The sequence below is a fragment of the Anas platyrhynchos genome, chromosome 3 (assembly GCF_047663525.1).
Source record: "Anas platyrhynchos isolate ZD024472 breed Pekin duck chromosome 3, IASCAAS_PekinDuck_T2T, whole genome shotgun sequence".
Lineage (NCBI taxonomy): Eukaryota > Metazoa > Chordata > Aves > Anseriformes > Anatidae > Anas > Anas platyrhynchos.
The window spans coordinates 22634406-22656584 of record NC_092589.1 but is presented as its reverse complement, the minus strand read 5'-3'; the positions used below and the strand labels follow the sequence as shown (position 1 = coordinate 22656584).

The 22179-nt window shown below is 33.4% G+C and overlaps 1 protein-coding gene across 3 annotated transcripts in view; it reads right to left on the bottom strand.

Moving 5' to 3' along the window:
• The window catches only part of SPATA17 (spermatogenesis associated 17), a 96217-nt gene that overhangs the window by 43969 nt on the left and 30069 nt on the right, over positions 1-22179 (bottom strand). For all 3 annotated transcript variants that reach the window (XM_027453745.3, XM_038176578.2, XM_038176577.2), the window contains one exon: positions 13437-13560. In XM_027453745.3, coding sequence (XP_027309546.1) covers positions 13437-13560 — 124 coding nt within the window. The remainder of the gene's footprint in view (positions 1-13436; positions 13561-22179) is intronic.

The window sequence follows — 22179 nt, the reverse complement described above, 5'->3', positions numbered from 1 at the left end:
AATCAGAAAAATAGATATTAATTTAATGAAGGAAGGAAAAGGAATCAAGGAAAAATGTCTGTGTGCATGTTTTAAATATTCTGTATCTCTTCCACCTCTTATCCTAATCTTACTCTACACTGTAGCATATGCATTTTTGTCTTTTCCTGTTTATCATTTCCATAAGCAGAGAAAAAGTTAACTGTTACTTAACAGCTACTGTTCTGAAAATAATCACACCTGCAAAATTAAAAATCAATGAAGTTGAGCTGAAGAGTAAATGAAAGCATGAAGTTAACAGAAAATGTATCCTCCCTCATGTATTTTAAATATATTTTACTGTAATTCAACTAAACTATAAAAAAGGCATGCTCTGTTTTAATTATTTTTCCATATCAACTCTGAAAGTTGGAAATAATCAACATTATATATCATGAATATAAATGCTTCGTTTAGCATTCATTTATTTCTGAAAAATAAAAAATACCTTTGATGGAGGAAGCCTTTTCAAGCAACTGCCACAGTAAGAATCTAAATAAGGTTCTACTTTCTCAGTCTGCTCTTTTAATAAGGAGTTAAATGACTCCTTCTTCAAAATGCATATAAGGAGACAGAAAATACTTCAACAAAATAAGGAATTAACTTTAAAATTCTTTTTTTTCCAATACATTTTGTACTAAAAAAAAAAAATAAATAAATCTAAGCAAGCTGAGAGAAGAGGTAAGAGATCTTTAAAAGCCATAAAAGTAAAAGCATGAAGGAGAGCTGTGAATGAAATATTTGCTAGAGAAGGGATTGCTGAATCAACACTGACCAGTGCACTTCATCATAATTATCAGGACATACTACTGCCAGGGGATTTATAAAAATCCCACTCAGCAAATAATTGCCCTGCTGTTAGGAGATAGTCGGAGTGTTAACACACTGTCACAGTCCAGCGTTTAGTAAGATATTCAACATTCAATTACTCTTGCTGAGAACTAAAAGGAAATATGATCATTTCTCAGCTACTGCAGTTATGCTTCCACTTGAATTCCAAAGAACAATCTTGTTAATCCCCAGATATAGTTTCTCTAGGAGGTAAAAGAAATACCTCAAAACATTAATGATTCACAAGGAAAACAAAACAAAACAAAACAAAACAAACAAACAAACAAAAAAAAAACTTGTTTAAATGATGCTGCAGCAACATCTGTAAGAAAATGAATTTAAAACTTCTAAATAACTAGTTTATTACAGGCTGTAAAAATTTTCTTTAAATTAAGAAAATAAAGGGATAACATCTTTAACATAAAATGTATTGGGGAAATAGTCATCTATTAAAAATTTTTATATAATATCCTAGTAGCAAGTATAATAAAATGATGTCCACTAAATCAAATTTGAAACTTCAAAATATTTAAACCACATGACAGTGTCTTCTCCTAGGAATAATCTGTGACTTTGTGATTAATATGGACATATTTTTATACGAGAATTAATAGATATAGCATAAGCATTATTCAGATATTGGAAAAAAAAAAAAAGTCAACATTCCAATTCAAAAGAAAATATCCTTACCATGGCTGATAATAGAAAAAAATGTCACCCCTCCAGTAAAATATATAAATGTCAGTTTAGTGCTCACTGAGTTAATGCTAGTCCTTGGACCTGATCCTGTAACCCTTATAAAATCATACTTAGGAATTGTATCTAAATAAGAATTGGAGGACCTTACCTGTTATTATAGATAAGGTATTTTAGCTTTGTTTGAGATAGAGTTTTATGTAAAGACTGAAGAATTCATAAATGAGTGATGAGTAGTGTATATTCTTTCAAGTGGGATTAATTACCTGTCTTCTGCCTAATATATATTCTGTTTAAACAGAGTAATAGAAGCATTAATTATTGTTATTCTGCTTTCAGATTTTAAAGCTTAGTTCAGTCCTTTTCATCTCTGAAATGTTTTATTGATACCAAAATAATAGTACAATCACATTTTAAATACACATTTGTAAGTAAAACAGGCTGCAATTCTATGGACTATACAAAGAGGTGTCAAGGAAACATTCAAGTCCCTTGTCCTGGCCACAGATCATAAAATCAACCTCTAAACCTGCAGAGACACTAAGCTCTGTTGCAGGAAGCAGAACTAACTGAGTCTCCAAATAGGCAAGAACTGCTTGGGTTTAAACAAGGTTAAAGATAAATAATAGCTTAATGCATGGATCACTATGTCACAATATCCAAAACACAGCAGACAAACAAATGCTGAGGCATCCCAAAAATGTATTCATCTTTCACTGATTGACTCTATGACCAAGGCTTGTTCTGTCAAACCTAATTCTTATGCAGGCTCTTGATGACATGACTAGATCAGGAATAATAACTTGAATGAGTGAGTGATGGCATGGGAAACAATACTCATGATGAAGATACAAAAGAGACATTCAAAGTTTTTTATTGACTTCACGTGTGACTTCTAACTGATTTCAAACAAGCAATTTTAACTTACTTAATGACTTTATTTTAGAAATAGGAATGGTAAATTACATTAGTGTTATCTTTTGTTCTTTAAGTGCTAGAGTGAATATAGGATTATGTACAAATTCTACAAACCTCTAGAATCAACCTGCTTCTACAACTACCCTGTATAAATGGAAATTGAAGAAAAATCTCTGAAAGCAGTTTCATTCTTCCATGTCTCAATAACTGCATGTGAAAACACAGTTTTTATTTCCTTACTGCACAGGAATATTTTGAGGCTAAAATTATTTACACTCATTAGAAGTTTCAAAGAACCTTGACACACTTATGTAAACGTGACATTATTTATGTCTTTAAAATTAAACTTTCTTCAGCTGTCATTGTGATAATGCAAAAGATTAGCTATATGAGAAAAAAAAATCAACTTGAAAAGCACTGTTTTTCTTACTGGAGAGAGAAAAATGTTTGTAATTATACCATTTTGAATTTGAATCTTTGAATTTGTAACACTAGAGGTTACCTAGGGCAATTATATCAAAAGACTGGAGAACCTCTACTTGATAGAAATAGAAATCATGTGGAAATTTACTTTGTTTAAAAAAAAAAAAAAAGGCAAGAGAATCCATTCACTTCTCAACTAAAAAACAAAAAACACACAACCAAATGATGTAACATTTAATTGATTTTCATTGTTCCTTATGTCTGTTGCATTGTGTTTACACATGAATCTTCCCTTACTGATACAGGTTTATTCTGACAGATTTATTAAACAAATTGCTGCAGTAAACCTATAGGATCAGACAATGATTAAAACCTCAAAAAGTGGCAGTATGTTTAACAAAGCACTCTTCAAAGAGACTAATAAACAATGAAGTGAAGGGAGGTTTAAGGTCCTAGTATTGTAAACAGGAAAGAACAAAGAAGAGGGAATGAAGCCATGTTAGTTAGATTAGTACAGACAGTCAGAAATGAGTAGAAATATGTGATATGTGAAATGAATGTGATAACAAAACAAACAAACAAACAAAAAACAACAGCATTTTCTTAAAAGACTGTTGAAACAGAAAAACTGGAACCAAAGAAAACATAAAATAAAGATAAGAAAACAAACAATATATGAGGGAAGATATACAGCTCTCATTATGCCCATTGCAGGACAAATGCATTTCCCAAATCAACAGTATGTATTAGATACTAAGAAAGCATTGAATATTGAATTGAATATTGAAACAGTACAAGTTAATGAAAGAACTTTACTATTATTTACTATTATTATTCACTTGCCTAAGAGATGAAAAACAACAGAATTGTTGTGTACATCACTCATCTTGAAGCCTCATTAAAGCAAGGATACCATCAGTGCCACTTTTTAATCAATGAGGTTTGCTGTTGAGAAATGTATGGCATTTTATCTTCACGACTTCTCCCATGCCATCCTTAACTTCCCTTTACTTATGCACTCATCTCTTATTTAGCATCTACTTCTTCTGCTATTATAGGTTCAAAAGTTACCTCAGGAAGACCACGCATCACATCAAACTTGTATACAAACCAGTTGGACAACTACACATCATGCGACTGTATCCCAATAACTGTTTCAGGAACATCAGTGGAGCTCCAGTCTGTGCAAGTGTGAGCGAATGTGGCTCTGTGTGTGAGCTATTTAGTTCATATTTTTACTGTTGTAATTTCCCTGCAATATAGATTCTTTCTTAAATGTTTGTACCACAACATACACAAAGCCCCCATTCAATATATAACTCCCTCATCATTTTTCTGACCCTGCAGCAATCCAACCCTTTTGCCACCTCAATTGACAGTAAAACACAAAATGTGGTCATGTTTTTTTTCTAAGTTCTCAGCATGTACACTTTTGATAGAACACACAGCTTGTCCTTTAAACTCTGCCATTAATCCTACCCACAGGAGTACAGCAAGAATTTTGTTGCCCAGAAAAAACACAGAAACACAGATTATGCAATTCAGATGCTGAAAAAGTTTATGTAGAGGGACCTTCTAGCTAGTGGATTTTTAAATCACTAATTCTGAATACAGAGATCTCTATTATGCTATGCTTACACATGCTTAGTATGAGTGACATGCCTTGTAACAAGCTATTTAACAGCAGCTCTGGGAAATATCACCATGCTTACATGGACAAACCTTTATACAACTCAGTTGTAGGTCTTTGCATGGGATCAATAACAAAAAAAGAACTCCAACTCTACATACTATTGTGTATTAAGTTCTTTTTAACAACAGATAATTTTCCAGTGTAAAATCATTCTCATTTCTTTGGACAGTAAATTACAGCCAAATTTTCTTGCTGATGTTAAAAGTAGAAGGTATCTAAAATGATTTTATAATAAGCAGCCTCTAGAAAAAATAGACAATGTAGTGCTGTTGCAGAACATGGCTAAAATGATTAAATTTTTTCTATTTTTAAGTTCTTTCACTCACTATCTCTACAAAATAGAATGAGAATGAGAAATGAGAATAAGAATGTCTTTATTTTTTTTTTTTTAAACAGGGAATGTGTAAAAGGGAGAAATTGGGAACACTTTCACTTAACACTTGTACTAAAATAAGACTTTTGAGCTTTTGAGAAGAGTGAATGGGAAGGACCCACTCTTAGGGAGTGGTGGAAACTACTATTTGTAAATACTTTTCACTGACAGGAGAAATACATCTGGAATGGTGCATAGCCATTTAATTCTTATTAGGTAGGTCACTGGACTTGTTGAACCTCAGTTTGTTCACATGGGCCCACTTCTCGGGCTTGTCTAGGTCTGTTTGGATGGCATCCCTTCCTTCAGTTGCATAAATTGCACCACTCAGCTTGGTGTCATCTGTAAACTTGCTGATGGTGCACTCAATCTCATCATCTATGTCACTGATAAAGATAATGAACAGCACCGATTCCATAACAGACCCCTGAGGGGCACGTACCACTTGTCACAAGCCTCCAGCTGGACATAGAGCCATTGACCACCACTGTCTGGGTGCAACCTTCAAGCCAATTCCTTATCCACTGAATGGTCCACTCTTCAAGTCCATCTCTCTAATTTTGTTTCAAGTATTCCTAGAATGAGGAATCCTAAAGGTCAAAAGCTGGCCTCAAAGTCTAGGTGAACCAAACATTTCTGAGTGTGCATACAAATAATTTTTTGAGTTCAGAAGCAGTGGGAGTAACCCTCTAGATATAAACATTTCTTTGTTCAGGTACAATGCCTTCCAGAAACACAAACAGCTTAGTTACTGGCCACTTCTAATTTACCCTATTTTGTCCTTCTTTTTGACAGAAACATTAAACAGCATTAACTGATATTCCTTCACCAGCAAACTGAGACTGTAGGTGTGTATAGTGTCCCTTGAGGCACAAGAGTTGAATTATTTTCCTATAGTGAATACCTGTGAATAGATGTATCACTATATATCTGGCTTCCAAGATGAAAGTGAATAGACAAAGAAGACTTGCTGATCAAACATACCTGTCAGAAATACTGCAAGAAGGATTTAATGTACATTGAGAATCCTCCTGAAAGAATATTTTATAAAAACAGAACACTGTAGCATAAATTGCTTTATATACTAATGCCATTAAAATATAGCTGCAAGTCTATCTGAAAGCTAGGAAAGCTCACTCTGTCCTCTTTAATTTAAATGGGATTTTTTATGGTACAAGCTTTGGAAAGTAGTGAGAAACATCTGACTTCTTGGCAGAGAAGTGATGAGTGATTAAACATCCATGGATAGGTGGGGACGTTCAGTGATTGGGGCACCTACATTAAAAAAAAATTAACCATTTTAGTTCATCTTCAGGAAGTATTAGTACTTATAATGAATGATAATTTAATCCCCTGAATGTTTTAGAGACAGGATAATAAAATTACAACAGTAAAGAGGGAGGAAATAAAATGTAAAAGGTAAGAGCTAATTCATTCTTCATGCTAGCTCAGTCCTTGGCCTTTCCTGAACAGACACTGCCAATAGTAACAAATTATGTATAATCATTTTGTGATGTGGACTGTTCACTCGGGACTAAGCTCAAATGACCAAACTTGCAGCCTTGTCTCTTAAACTGTGCATCTGAAGATCAAAGGACAGTGCTTTATCCACTGAATCCTCACCTTTATAAGAATAAAACTGCCAGGTGTCCAGAGACAGAGTTGGTGTCAAACAATGTCATTTTAGACCAATTGTTTTTCAAGTTCTTACAGGACAGCACATTATGTTAGAAGCATTTTAATCAGTTGTGCCCTCTGAATATTCATTACTCTGCTCCAGGAAGAATTTTGTGGATTTAATTTTTCTCACTTAGAGCATTTATACCTAATATAAGCGCAGTAATTTCAATAGAACTAACTCCTGATTTCCAGTAGTGTAAACAGGGGACACATATACTCCATGTAATGTTAATGAATTGCAACCTCTGTTGGCAGGAAAAATGTAATTAATAAAAACAATACAATTATCAAATTTATGATAATTTAGCATTGAATTGAATTTAAATACAGAGTTAAAATATTTTTATCATATGAATTGACAAACAGGAAATAAAGACTGATGTAATTGATAAAAGTTATATAATTTTGAGTTCTACATTAACTACAGAAAATCAAAACAAAAGTTCTGAAAAAAAAAAAAAAAGCTGAAATGTAACTTCATAGCATGTTTTTGCTTTATACAAAAAAATCCCTAATCCAAACTCCATGGAAGTCTGATAAATGACTTACATTATCCTAAAGTGGAATTGCTTATGGAGCATGAGTGTTACTCAGAGTAAAAGCAGCAAACTCCTGGGAAGTGTTATCTCAGTCCAGACTAGTTCTACCAAAAATACCTACTTATTTTACAGCATCAGCTGCTATATCACTACAAGTCATCTTTTTCAATGTATGAGGGCAATGGGGATAAATATGCATCAAATACTGACCACATTTCTAAGCACATTAGCCTTGACTCAACAGAAAGATGACAAGACACTCCAGCAGGCACTGAGAATTGGAGGAACTACTACAATCCAAAAAGATAACACACCTTTTAATTGGAAGCTATTGAAGAAATGTAATAGATTTTTTATTTATTTATTTTTAAAACAGTAAAGACCTACTATTATACATGGACTTTATTTTTCTCTTGCAGCTCTAAATGACCAAGTTGCTTATGAGCGCTATCTGTTCATAAACTGCCAAATGATATCAGGGAAAATTGCCAACATTACTAAAGAGGAAGGAGAATGATGGGCTTTATTGTTGCTTGGAGTGGAAGAGGAAATCAGCAGACACTCACGAAAAGGAGGAGAAAGAAGAAGGCACTTTGCAATTGCATATTCCCCTATGACAGAATACCAGAGACAGTATATGCTGTGAAATCAGCATGCTGCAAAACAATACAGCAATGAGAATGAGTCAACTTGGTCTTCAAATGAAGCACAATCTAAGGGCTAGTGTTGTGGGCTTATGCTCTTTTCTGTTGAAGTTACTCCTTCTCTGAGAATCATCAGGAGATAAAGGAACTGGAGGAATATAGAGGCGAAAGCTCTGTAAAATGTTCTTTAATAATCTGTAAATGGAAAGCTCTACAACAAATGTCCTTCAACTACAGAAAATGGGAGAGTGTTCTTGGCTTCTCATTATATTGCTGCAATGCCTCATTTTATCACTTTTCCCTAAGCATGTGCTGATGGCCACTGTCAAAGACAGGATGCTGGGCCAGGAGATTCTTCAGTTTGACTCAGATGAGTCTTCAAATTGGTCAGGGCCCAAGAGAAAGAAGATTCTGCTATATATAAGTCAAGAGTCTGGGTAGGCATACAAGTGCACAATTCATGTTTTTCAAGGTCTCAATACTTAATGCATTCAGAGAAAAGATCCCACAGAATGGAGGACAATCTAATCTCAGCAGGTTTTATCACAGAACATGAAATCCAGTTTTGCAAACAAGTCCACCAGCCAGAGCAATGATAAGCTGCAATGATATATATATAACACCACATTCTTAATAATGTCAAAGTAAGTTTTGCAATTGTGTGACAAAGGCTTCAAGTTTTTGTAGACATTATTTTACAAAGAACTTTTGCTTTCTGGACTAGTTTTACATTCATTTTTCTCTTAAAAAAAAAAAAAAAAGGTAATTGTTTAAGAATTTTTGGAAAATTATACCAGAATACCTTTATCTGCTTAGAAGCGCAGAGGAAAGTTGGAGAGAAGAGAATTAAATTCCCTTTTATTTCACCCAGTACATTTGCCTGTATGGAAAAAACTAAAGAGTAAAGGGAAAAGATCTTTTGCACCTCTGCTTCCCTAATACTTTTCTCAGTGACAGAAGGAACGATAATAGCTAAATGTTTTTTTAAGCTGTGAGGCTCAAAAGACTGTTTCTATGGAGTCTTTTCCCAGTCTCAGTGACTTAAAAAGACATGCAACACTCTGCTCCTACCACCACTTAACATGCTCTGGCTCCTTCCACTTACCACTGCCTTCTCCTCACCACAAGACTATCGACTTGCAGGTCCTCTACCTGGGTAGTTAGAGTAGCGCTAACAGCAGTTACACGCTTGTTTTCACTCAGAATCAGACTCACCTCAGCATCATTGCTTGGTCCATCTACAGATACTTAAACAATACATGTCAGTATTCTAGCTTGATACTGGTTCTTTGGAGTTATTCTATCATATATTAATCATCATTTTAATGCTATGACACAAATTTCCAAAATTTGTATCAAATGCTAATGATAGGAATCACTCCACCACACTGCAACAAATGAGGGCTCTTTGTACCAACTTCTCAGCCATTCTGTGCTTCTGCAAAGTGCCATTAATGTATTCAGTGATTCCAACTTCTGTTGACCTTACAGACAGTTTGTCAGCACTTTGCAGAGGATAGCGCTTCCTAAAATTGTTAGCCTTTTTTGTACGACACAGAGCAGAAGGTATTCAATTACAGTGAGTTTTTTGAATACACAGACAGGATATACATGGGATATACATGTATACAACAGGGATATACATGTATATGGATGATCTGTACAGATTGACTTATAGTAGAAAACCACATTAGATATCTAGTTCATTTATTAGTGATAGCTGAAAAAAAGGATCATTAACACTGCAGTGGAAACTGCACCTTGTGATTATGGAATAATAATAATTTTTAAAAAATCTTATTTTTAAGTTTTGTGCCTCAACAAGAACTTGTAACTCATTCATTATATGACAGATTAAATAAATGAAAAAGATAAACAGAAATAGATCTGTGCTGTTATTTCTATTGTGTTACCAATAATAAGTGACAAGAAATATTCTGAACAAAGGCAAAGGCTTGTTAAACTTGTACTATAATTTGTATTATGTTCATCACAAAGTCAGAATTTATCACACTGTTAAGCTAAAAATGGAAAAGGAAAATGTTGCTACATATATAAATAATTTTAAAAATTGAAATAGAGGATGTTATTTTTAAAACAGAATTTTATTTGGAAGACTCATGTTGCCACCTCAGATTTATTTCTTACTGTATTTTACACTAGAATCTTGCAAAAAGCAACCAGTAGGTGGAGCAGACAACATAATTTATCACCTGATAATTTGACTTTATTTCATAATTATGTTCCCACAATTATGTAGGAGAAAATTTCTTCAAACAAAAGAAGCCCATGTGAGTCAGATATTTCTTGGCTAGTTACTGGAGCTACTCACATATATAGCAAACTGATTAAAATCTCAACATTTTATAACCATTAAGTTTTAGACCTCATACTTTATTTCTCCAGACATTATTTGGCAACCAACTTAGTTTAAATCAAATAAAAATTCCATTTATTTTTTTTTCAAGCCAACTCTTACACCTGTAAAGAGCATTACATTTTTGTTGTATGGGTATTGCTGGAAATACAGGAGAAAAACAAAAAAAAAAAAAAAAAACCTGTTACTTAGTAAAGCCAAAAAGACAATTTTTTGTGTTTGGAAGCTGGCAGGGTACATAGAAAATTCTACTTTCACAGAAAGACAAACAGTAATTCTATGGCAGCAAATTAATATTATTACTGTTAGTAATTATTGATTATGCAAATAGCCAAAGTTGTTTAGCTTTGTTTTCTTTAATTTTTTTTGCTAAAATAATTATTTAATTCAAATGAACAGAGTATGCGTAGTAAAATGCTTGTGTAAATACAGTGTATTTGTAATAGGAAATAGCCATATTTGTAATAGGAAATAGCCATAACCTATACAATAACTATGTGTACCTGGTAACAATAACAGTAAATAATGCATACTATTTTTTTATTTTTATTTTTTTTACTTTATAAAGGTAACAGTTTCTGGAAGAAATACATGTAAATGTCTCAATAGGAAGCTAACATAAGAAAACAAACAAAAAAAAATAACATGCTGGCTTCATCGTAGGCCATGCTTTTACGTAAGTACTCTAACCCCCTGTATATTTATGACACCAGCATTTGTAAGATTTACTTTTGGAAATGTAAAATAATGCTATAAATTAGAAATTGGCACAGCCTTATATACGTGTTTATTATCTGTGGAATAACAAGAGAAAATTCTGCATTCAATAAAGGATTCATAAACTTTAAAGACAGAAGGGATTTCTGTATTGTCTGCTACATCATGCAGTGCTACATGCTTGATCATCTCCCTGCTTAACCTGTAACATATTTCTGAGTTGAGTTTGTAGGCTTCAGCTTGTAAGGAATGGAAATTGACACAACTTTCTTTACTAAAATTGAGGAGCAATAACTTCTTAATTCTTTTCTTTCCATAAGTAAACACACTTTTCTCCATGCTTGTAGTAAAATAAAAAGATTCACAACTATAGGATATATTTGAAACTATTATTGCAAATATAGATTTTTTTATAGCTCTCCGTATAACTTGCCTGAATATCTGTAGCCTTGATCCCTGAAATGGCTCAGCTCCAACACTATGGAAACTTTAGCAGATCATCTGCACAACTAATTGGGCTTTAGTTAATATGACTCTACAATAAATCCAGTTCATCACTCTCCTCTTTTCATTTACTATGTCCTCTGCTTAAAAATGATATTGTTTCCTTTACTCACTCAGAAATGTTGACTTTTGCTGTCTGGTTGTACTGATACAATGAATGGACCTTGCTCAGTAATCCAGTTAACTGTCCTCTGAAGACAGCAAGATGCAGTTCTAGTTAGGTCAGAACAGCAGGGATATTGAGAGCAAAATGCCAGGAGCAGACCGTCAAAACAGTAAATTCTGCTCCAAAATAATTTGCCCTCTGTCTTAGGAAGATATCAAATTCTATGACTACATAGAATTGTGGAATACATAGCTTGATTACAATTATTACTTACTTCATATATATGTATGCTGTTTTTCAGGTTTTTTGTAAGTGTTCCTTTAATTTACATTCATTCATGTTTTAAAGTACTAGCTTAGAAAAAAAGATGGTTCTTGGAGCATAGTTCTGTGATAAAGGAAAAATTCTGTGGGCTCCGAGTCATACACACAAAACATCTTAGCAGTATATTTTTGTTCTGAAAAATACTGTTAATTAAATTCTAATTCTGCAAAATTGAGACCCAAATTCATCAGATCATAATAGTTACTGATGCCTGCTACTGCAGTCCTCCAGGTGGATGGCTGAAATATGGGCCTGCTTGCTATTCCTTAACAATGCATTACAGTTTGCTAAGCCAGTATTATCAGAAGTGAACTGAGTTTACTACAATTTTGTTAGATCATAAGTCTTCCAATGTCTCTAACAACCTACTTTTTGTGCTCCAGGTAAACATATTGATGTTTACTTATTTGGTTTACATAAATTGCTCATACATAATTTCAGCTACTAACAAACTCCCTTGACAAAATCCTATTCAGAAAACTTTTTATTTACTAGTATTTTAATGGGCTTTTTTTTTTTATTCAAATAAAATTACTTTTGTTTCAAATAAAATTACTTAAATTTTATTTACAAGTTGCTTTTAGTGACTGATATTCAGTCAGTGCAACAATATTTCTATTAATGCATAGATTACAAATGATTCCCAAACAGAGGAAAAGATTAAATTTTCTGGCAGTAACTAACATCGTATTTTTCCTGTTTTAACATTTCTTACACACAGATTATAATTAATTAGATATGAAAAGCAAGAAGAGTAGGAATCAACAAAAGACCACAAGTATTTAGTTCATACCAGCATACCATGATTTCCCGTTGTTCCTTGTTCATGTGAAGAAAAACCAATTACCAAACATTTATGGATACAAAGTCTTTTTTTATAAAAGTTCACAAAAAGGGGACTAATAATAAAAGGCAAAACCACGAGCATTACCAATCATATTAATTTTGTATAAGATACATATACTGCCATGTTCACCTGTCTGCAAAGCAGCTTACATAAGAAATCTTGAAAAATATATCACTTTTATCAATACAAAACAAATTAATCAGTAAATATTTAAAATTTATGAGGCATTTCTATGTAAAAACAATCATTCTAAATAAGCTGATTCAGGCAGTTCTAGGAAAAGCTTTCACTGAAAAACTGCATTTACAATCTATCTTAAAAACAAGCAGAAGACAGCACCAGTCCCAGCATTAGCTCAATTAAAAAAGGAGGGGGGGGGGAATGAAATCCCTTCTCAGCTTAATAACTTGTTAGTTCTTGACAAGTGCAACAACACAACAATAAGCCAGTCAAAATGAGTTTTTAAAGCGAGGTTATGCCCTTCGTGTTGTGTTATCACAGTGGCAGATCAAACTGCTGACTTGGACTCTTTCTGCCAGCAGTGCTGATGCTGCCTCTATGAAGCTGCTGTCATGGAATAGTCATGGTACCTGCTCTTGCCTACAGAAAAGCACTAAATTGAACTCGAAGTAGTGTCTTTGTGATATCTTTTCAACAAGTCATGTCCCATTCAGCCTGCTAGTTTATCTTTGTCAGGCTGGGGGCCCAAGTGGTTTGCATGAGCTGTCAGGGACAGGTGTACCAACCTGCTCAGTGCTAAGGAGGTAATGCATCTTTCGAGCTTGGTATTTCTTTTCCTTTTCTTTCTTTTCCTGGTCCTTCTTTCTCCTTTCATTTTCATTCATTTCTGCATACTCTTGGAGTTCATTCCTGCAATAAAATAACTCTGCTAATTATACACCAATAATAAAAGACCTGATAATGTTTTATTTTACTTTAACCCTTTTATAGTGTCATAGCATTCGGCTATTATCTATTAGCAGTATACTGACACTACTGGAATGGAAAATTACAGTTCATTCAGTTCCACAGCACCGTTGATGTAACTGTGAAGAAATAGAATTAAAATGCTAAAACTCTAAACTGTATATTAGTTCATGTAATTTAGTTATTATTTTGAAGATTATGTCAATTTGTATTTTAATAGTTTGATAAACTTGCATTTATAGGCGTCTTTGTGTTGTTATTTTTAAGAGTCATTTTAGTTTGAATTTTTCTAACAGAAGTTATTTTAATTTAGCAATGTTCCTTGAAAAAGTATCAAAATAAAAGTTGTTCACTTGTGTTTTGGTTAGTGCTTTGTGACATTTCCTTCTTATCTGCAAACAGGAGGACGTTATGGCCTGAAAAAGGATAGCAGACATGGTGATGGTTGATATTCACTCCTGGGTCTTTTAGCCTTTTGTGAGTACGTACAGTTGGAGAAGAACTGGATGTAAACTTTTTGTGCATGCAATGTCCTTAAGAGGAGTTTCCATAGCATTAGGTTTCTTGCACAGGTCAATTTCTACTCTGCTCTGATAGCAATGGTACAGGACACCACAAGAGACAACATAACTGCCTTAGAATACAGTGCATGGGAGAGGTTTACAAACACACAGTGCCATCGAAACAGATGGGTCTCTATTCAATAAGGGATTCACAGGATCTGTGAATCACAGATCACAGGAAATGATTTCATTGTACAAAAACTAAGGAATTGTAGCTAATCCCAATTCCAAAGAATGGAGATTCTAACTGAACATTTTGAAGACAAATGGTCATAGATTCCCCCTCGACGCCTTTTTTCATAGAAACAAAATTTTGTGCTATTTACATAGTGCACATGTATGAAATTCTATTACCCAGTTCCAAAAGGCCAGTTTGATTACCATTTGTTATTTTTGTTATTACGAAATAGATAGTTCAAATTAACCTTTGTGCCAAAGACACCAAGAATATTCAGTCAAGCATTTAGATTGTTTAAAAGTTAATTAGGTGAGTAAACTCTAGGCTTTTTTTGTTTGTTTGTATGTTTAGCATGTGAGCATATGATAAAATAAAAAGCAAAGATAAATACACTGATCACATATCTGGATCATTTAAATATTTCATCAAAACTGAGTATTTAGAGAGGTCCACATTAATGGTCTCACTTGTTCCAATGGATACTAAATAAGATGCTCTAAGATGAAGGTCAAATCCTGTCAAAATACGCACGTGGATAAGTTTGCTAATGTGAAATATCCCATTGGAAATTCATATTACTCCTGGAAGTGTATTTAAGACTGTGAATCAGACTTATTCTAAATATTTTAATTATTGTAATGTTAAAGTAGTTCATCAAAATATGTGAAAGAGCAATACTTGCTTTATAAACATGAAGACTGAAACTTCATTCTTAAAAGCAAGCTGTAATGTAGAATTTATATATATTTTATGCTATATTTCAAGTTTTTATCAACTATAATAAGTAAAATATTAAGTATTTACACATTTTATTTCAATCATACAAGAAAAAATAGAATAAAAAGGAAATAGCGATTGGAAAACATGTACCCGTCTTTCAATCTCTGGAAATATTTTTTGTTGCAGTTTACTGTTAAAGTCTGCTAATACAATATTTCATACAAGGTTACTTATGAAGCACACTGACGTTTAAAAATCACCATGCTATGCTTTTGCAGCAGTGTAATTTTTTTCCAACATAAGATTAAATTGCAAAATAAATGAATTACTTAGAGTGGCATGGCCCCCATTTTGCCACCCTTCTCTTGAAAATTGCTTATTAATATGAAAAAAGAAGTTGGAAAATAGCCTGTTTTACTTTATGCATAGTGTTTCGGGGCCTCAAAGCCTGCAGAGCCAGACTAGCTGCACATTTTAGATTGTGTTGGCAAGCGGGTACGATGACCTTTCTGACCTGCATCTCAAGGCTATTATTAATCGCTAAGTAACCTGGTAAAGCCAAACAAATTTGTTTCCATTGAAGGGATCTCTATCTGTGTCTGAGAATTTGTGCTGTACCAAACAAACCTCATTAACTGTGTCCATTTTTGACAAAGAACTAGGAGTTGGAGAGATTGGTGACCTTTCTTTGTCCTTAAGGTACAGATTTCAGAGTCACTGCATGTAGGTACATAAGCATTTTTACCTGGAAACTCTTTGCTCTATATCAATCATTCATAAATAAATAGATAAACAGAAAAAGCACATAGTATCAACATTGCTCTTTTATTTTTTGCCACTTTACTTTCAATATCAGAGCATATGATCTGTTTAACATATTTAATACTATTTCTTGTTCTTTTTTGAATACAGTCATCTGTTCAGCTTTACCACTATCTATAGCTGATGAACTGTCTATCAACATATTATTAGAGTTTATTCATGTTCTTATGTACTCATGCACTTCTTCCAACAGTGAATATGGAAGCTTTGTTATCTAGAATACAAACTATGATGAAATCTTCCAAACAAGAATACATTTGTGTTACGAACGTAATAATAACGGGATGTAAAATGTTTCTCATCATCATTAATACAAATTTACAAAATTATTTTGTATACTTAATATTCAGCATATGCTGAAATTAAATAGAAATCAACCATTACATAAAATTAAAAAAAAAAAAAAAAAAAAAAAAGAAAGAAATTAAATAGAAAGAATGTCTAAAATACTTGTAGAAGTTCAATACAATTCATGATCCTTTAGATTGTACTATCATTCAAATCATCATGATCCTTTCTGGATTGTTACACCTTTTCATTAATGCTGTACCCTAACACGTTTAAAAGTTTGTGGTTTTTAAACAGTTACAAGTAATCCTCAACATACTTTTGCAGTCCTTACATTTTGTCAGTTGTGCTACAATATATCTATCACACATTACACTGTTCTGTAGAGATGTACAGAATATACGGATGATTCTGTCTTGGGGAAGAGTGCTTCTAAAATGATTCTTGTCTGAGAAGCAACACAAAATAAGAGGTATGTAGTGGTGCAAACATTGCTAGACTGGAAAGAATAAATGTTTTATCATAGATTTATTCTGAAGTTATTTGATATGTCTTATTTATCATACTTTCAAGGATTTCAAAGATTTGAATAGCAGCAACAAAGCCAGAGATTCTAAAAATAGACATGAATCTATTATTTCACTTGTTAGTGGATTAATATCCACACATTATGCATTGTGTAGTGGGTTTCACTGTTACTATACAGAAAAAAAAAAAAGTGTACAAGAGATATAGACATAAATCTAGACTTCTAAATGGAGTTAATGTTACACCTTCAACATATTTCCCTGCTCAAAGAAAACAAATCCAATTTTCCATTAAAGTCAATTGAAAATTCCATGAAATTAAATGACCTTTGTATCGAAACCTTAAGCTTAGGCCCAGCTTTCTCTTTGTTCACTCAAGTTCAATCAGCGATAGTAAATAATGTTTTCATGGGACTATCTGATATTAGGAATACTACCTATCATGCATGATCCATAACTTTCTTGTTTGTGGACTCTCAATGCAGTTTGCTTCAGGAAGCAAACCTTTTATGCTTCAGTGTGAAGGGGGAGAACTGAACACAGAAAAACATTTTGGCCTGCATGATTAAAGCTTCACCAAATTTGTTGAGAGAAAAAGAGTTCTATAAATGCGAAACATGTTTTAGGTTAATTAATAATTTTGTTATTTTCATAAATAATCTGCCTTCTGCATGACTTATAGATAGAATAGTACTGCTTATTAAACTAACCTACAACTGAAGAAAAAAAAAAAAAAGAGCAATTTATTTTAACACATAATTTTTTCATTATCTTAAGCTTATCTAAGTATTTTAACAGCACCTACTGCATCTTCCAACAAACTTGGCTTCCCCTACATAACAAGTCTAACCAGTGTTTCTTTCACAGAGATTTTACTGAATACCTTTGTAGAGGAAATATGTGTAAATTTTGACAAATACGGTGCTTTATCACAATCTAAAAACTGTTCAGAAGAATATCAGCGTTTGTTAGCACAAGTTTACCATGAATTTTCTTGCAAAAAGGGAACATACTGAGTAATATAAAGTGCATTTTCTTTGAAACGGGTAATATTTCTTTCATTTGAAACCAGGCATAGCATCATCAATTCATGTGCTTAAAGACCACAATTAAAAATGATCACATGTAAGAAATCCGTGAAGTAGTTATTGATTTGTTAACGATAAAATTATTTGCTTTATATAGTTTGACAATAAAACATTTTCATATGACAAGGTAACTTATTTTTAGTCTGGTACTTCATTATGCAGTAGGCAGCAGTGCAGGTTCCAGCTATGAGATGCAAATTTGGTTGACAGTACTCCTGCTGTCTGTATAAAGGTTAAAAATACACACGTAATATTGTTCCTGGCACTTTTGGAAAGGGCTTGAAGTGATGATTTCAGCAAAATATAGATTTTCATAATTCTACATAGAGTTTCATCATTTTACAAATTCATACTGACCTACATTTATTGAACTTTATTAAACTATTGCGTTCCGTTTGCATTTTCATTGGAATTCTGTGATCCTTTGATTAGATAACCATAAAATAATAATAATAACTAAACAGAAGGGCATCTGAGAAAATCAATAATTGGTACTGTTTTCTAGAGTACCCAGAAAGAGTACAAAGTTATCGTGATTTTAAATGGTTCCTGCAATACAGCAGTAGGCAACCTTAACATAGAAGATGAACTAAATTGATTTTACCTTCCTGATCATGTATCATCCTCCCTGCTCAAAGAGGAACTGAAAATGAAATTAGGGGGACAGTACTTTTCATATACCACTGCATGCCACTTGATTTCACATTACATTGGTGTATGCGAGAATAGAATATGACCTGCCATGTTATTATCATTCCACTTTACCTATTTTATTTGGGTAAAAGATGAAGTATATATAGACTTTCCCGGGATGTAAAAGTAGTTTAGAGAGCTTATGCTTTAAAGGCAGAGTTTTAACAGAAAACACGTACTACGTTCTTATGTTAGCCACAGCTTGATCATCTTCCACCTAGATCATTTAAATTAACCTGTTCAGATTTACTGAGCAGAGCAGAGAGGCTCTGCAACCCCCTACTCCTCTCCACCATGGCATATACTACCATGTTACATGACATATTTGCAACTGTGAAGCCTTGCCCAGTGAAATATGTGATAAATCCATTCTTAAAGTATATTATTTGTTCTGAAATATTTGCCATAGTATGTTATTCAAATACCTGAAAATTATACCACTCATTGGCAATGTAATGATAAAAATTGTTCTTTTCTGTGTGAAACACCGAGGATTTCACAGTATATTTGCTCCAAATGTAACAAAACATAAGTGAAAAAGGTCCAGAAAGTGCTTCTATAATTAATTGTTACTTTGTTAGATAGACATTAGCTAGTATAAAATTAAAAGAGCTACCCCATCAGACTGATTGCAGATATATGCATTAGTTTACATTCAGATTGGGATGCATTTTTAATACAAGGACAGGTATTTGCTTCTTGGTAATGATAAAATCCCATCATTTTCAGTAAAAGAAAACTTTTAAAGTCTTCAAAGTAATTATACAATCATTTTGTTAGTAAAAAAAAAAAATCAATGGTTAGCTCTGTTTTACACAACATCTTATGCTGAGCCACTCGAATCTTGCAAAAATATTAAAAAAAAAAAAAAAAAAAAAGATATTCTGATTAGTATTTTAAAGTTGTGATTTGCCACAACATAAAGATGCATGCTACTTCCTACTTTTTCCAACACTTTGAATGTTTAAATAAAAGTAAACTAAAAGGTTAGAGAGTAGGTTTAACAGCTCGCAAACATCAGGAAACTGATGAACTGTGCAAGAGATTCAGACAAGAATCAATACTTATACTTCTTTTAAGGTATTGTGTTCATATACCACAGAGAGTTCCCTGTTAAAAAATGGGTACTTACATTACTGTAAGGTATGTGCTGTCTTCATGTATCTGTTCAAGTGGCCTTTTATGTTCAAAATCACAATACTCAGCAATGCAATATGTGTTCACATGCGTATCCTAAATGTCCTCAATCTCCTCATACCCGTTTTATAAACATAAAAGATGGGACAGGAGCAACTGCCATTCGTAGAGGATCAAGGAAAAGCTGAAATACACACTAACAGTATTCCTTGGGATCTAATGAAAGGAGATAAATGGCTAGAGTTCTCCTGAAGACTGCAGATCAGAGATGCAAAGAAAAAGTCAGATCTCAATCTGCCTTGCATCAGGGAGTATTTTCTCACAGAGAAATTAACTGAACCCCAAGTGATTATCCTTGTAAGGGAACTTTAAGCGACTCCAAAGAGTAGGGTCACTTAATGTTAATTTCTGAGCAGGTGTCCAGTCTGCCAGGTAAAGAATGTTTCCACTGTCCTGAGACATTAAAGTCCCATACAAGCAGCTGGACTTCTGCAGGCTGAGTTGACATAATCACCTGATGTGGAAATAAAAATTATGTCAGTCAGGTAAATGTTATTTTTACCACTATTGTAGGCACAGGCACACATATACCTAGATTTTTAAAGCTTACAAAGTATGTCAAGAACCAGAGAAAATGCTGGGCAGTAGAAGGAACTGAGGGGCAGTTTGCTGCCCTTGAATACTCAGTACACATGTGCATCCTGACAGAAACTCTTGATCAAAATGTTTGATCTCAAGTTACAATGGAACAGACGTTCAATGGTGCAGTCAGTTATTAGGGTTATGAGGTCTAGAACACCTACCACAAAACTAATTATATCAATCTGTTCGACGACTTAATCATGACACATCTCTCTTCAAAATCTGGAGGACTATTACCATTCTGTCATTGCAGTGCAGTGAACATGAAACTAATATGACTCCTTAGGATGAAAAAATAAACAAAAACAAAGCGACTGTGAAAAAACACCCCATAAATTCTATCATTAATTTTAAAGAAAGAAAATCATAACATCTTAAAATTCCATTATCATTTGTGCATAGTGGAACGTATTCTGCCCAACTTCCTGTAATTACATAGCGTACACTGACAATGGAATTAGGTGACATACCAGTTCAACAGTCAAGGTCCACAGTGTGATCAATACACTATGCAGGAAATGTGATGAACATAGCAGCGAAGGGCATACAGTGAATGAATACCTTGTGTAGATCAGGAGATCAGGACACAGCATGTATCAGCTGATAGGAAAGAACAGACTGATGTATCCTTCCAATTTCCACTGCTTCACAGTTACTCAACAGAATACAACAGCTTTTGAAGATACTGGTAACTGAGTCAGTTTATAACTAAAAAGGGATTATTTTCCCTAATCTATTATACAGAATTTTCTAATTAAGGTTTCAATATCAAATTATACAGAACATTTCCTCACACATATTTAAAATCTACCAAATTATTTATTTTTTCAGAAACATGTAAAATTAACAGTCCAAATATTTTTCCTCAAGTATATAAATCCTTAAACTGAATTTACTTCCTACAGATTAGCAGCACAAAATGCTGTGCACTTGAAAGCCATTTTTGTAAATGGTGTGATTTAAACAATGAAGTTTTGTTAGCTTAACTATTTTGATTTAATTAAATTTTAAAATCTACTTATTATGGATGTAGCATAAGAACATCAACACTACTGAAGCTTCTCTTGGTTGAGGAACTGTATCCAAATATACTGGTTCGACTTCACTTATGCTCAGGTGTATAGTAATATAGCTAACAGTAACAGGAAAGAAAAAAAAAAAAAAAAAAAACTATGGACAAGCATTCATTTTGCAAATGGGTGCAACTATTTAACATTTCTTCATTCCTTGTGTGCTTGTTATTGACCTCTTCAAGGAAAAATCACCCTTAAACAAGCTTAAACAGTGAAATTAGTAACTGGGGGTAACAAAGCTGAAATCTGGTCCTGAATGGATTACAGATTCCTAACACAAATTAGTCTGATGGCAGTTCAGCAGAAGTGATCATTTCTAGCACAGTGTCAGTGCGAAGCTGCTAAGAGAGCAGTCAAGTTCTTAAATTTTCCAGCAACATATGAAAGAGGATGTCTAAACATAGACAACTACCAATGAAAATTTACAATGAATGTCACGTGAAAGTATTTTTTATCTTTCGGCACTGCAATTCCCAGAAGATTATATGTGCTACCATCTGCACAGTAGTAACTAGAGGAAAGCACATTGCTATGTTTTGCTACAGTAAAGCTGTTCACATTACTAGAACAAACTCCTTTAACCTGTTATTTCTCTGTTGCAGTGCAGGACAATGTAGACGTGCCTGTATTCCTTTTACCTTCATATATGGTACTTGGCAACAATTACAATATTCAACATTATGTGATTTAAAAAGCAAACACAACATTATAACTTCTAAAGGTCATCAGCCAAGTTGATTTTCTTTCTCAGGGTATTAAGCAACAATTTGACTCAGAGGCCTACTGTCTGACTCATATTTTTCAGTTTCATGTAGGAGCTTGCATATGTTT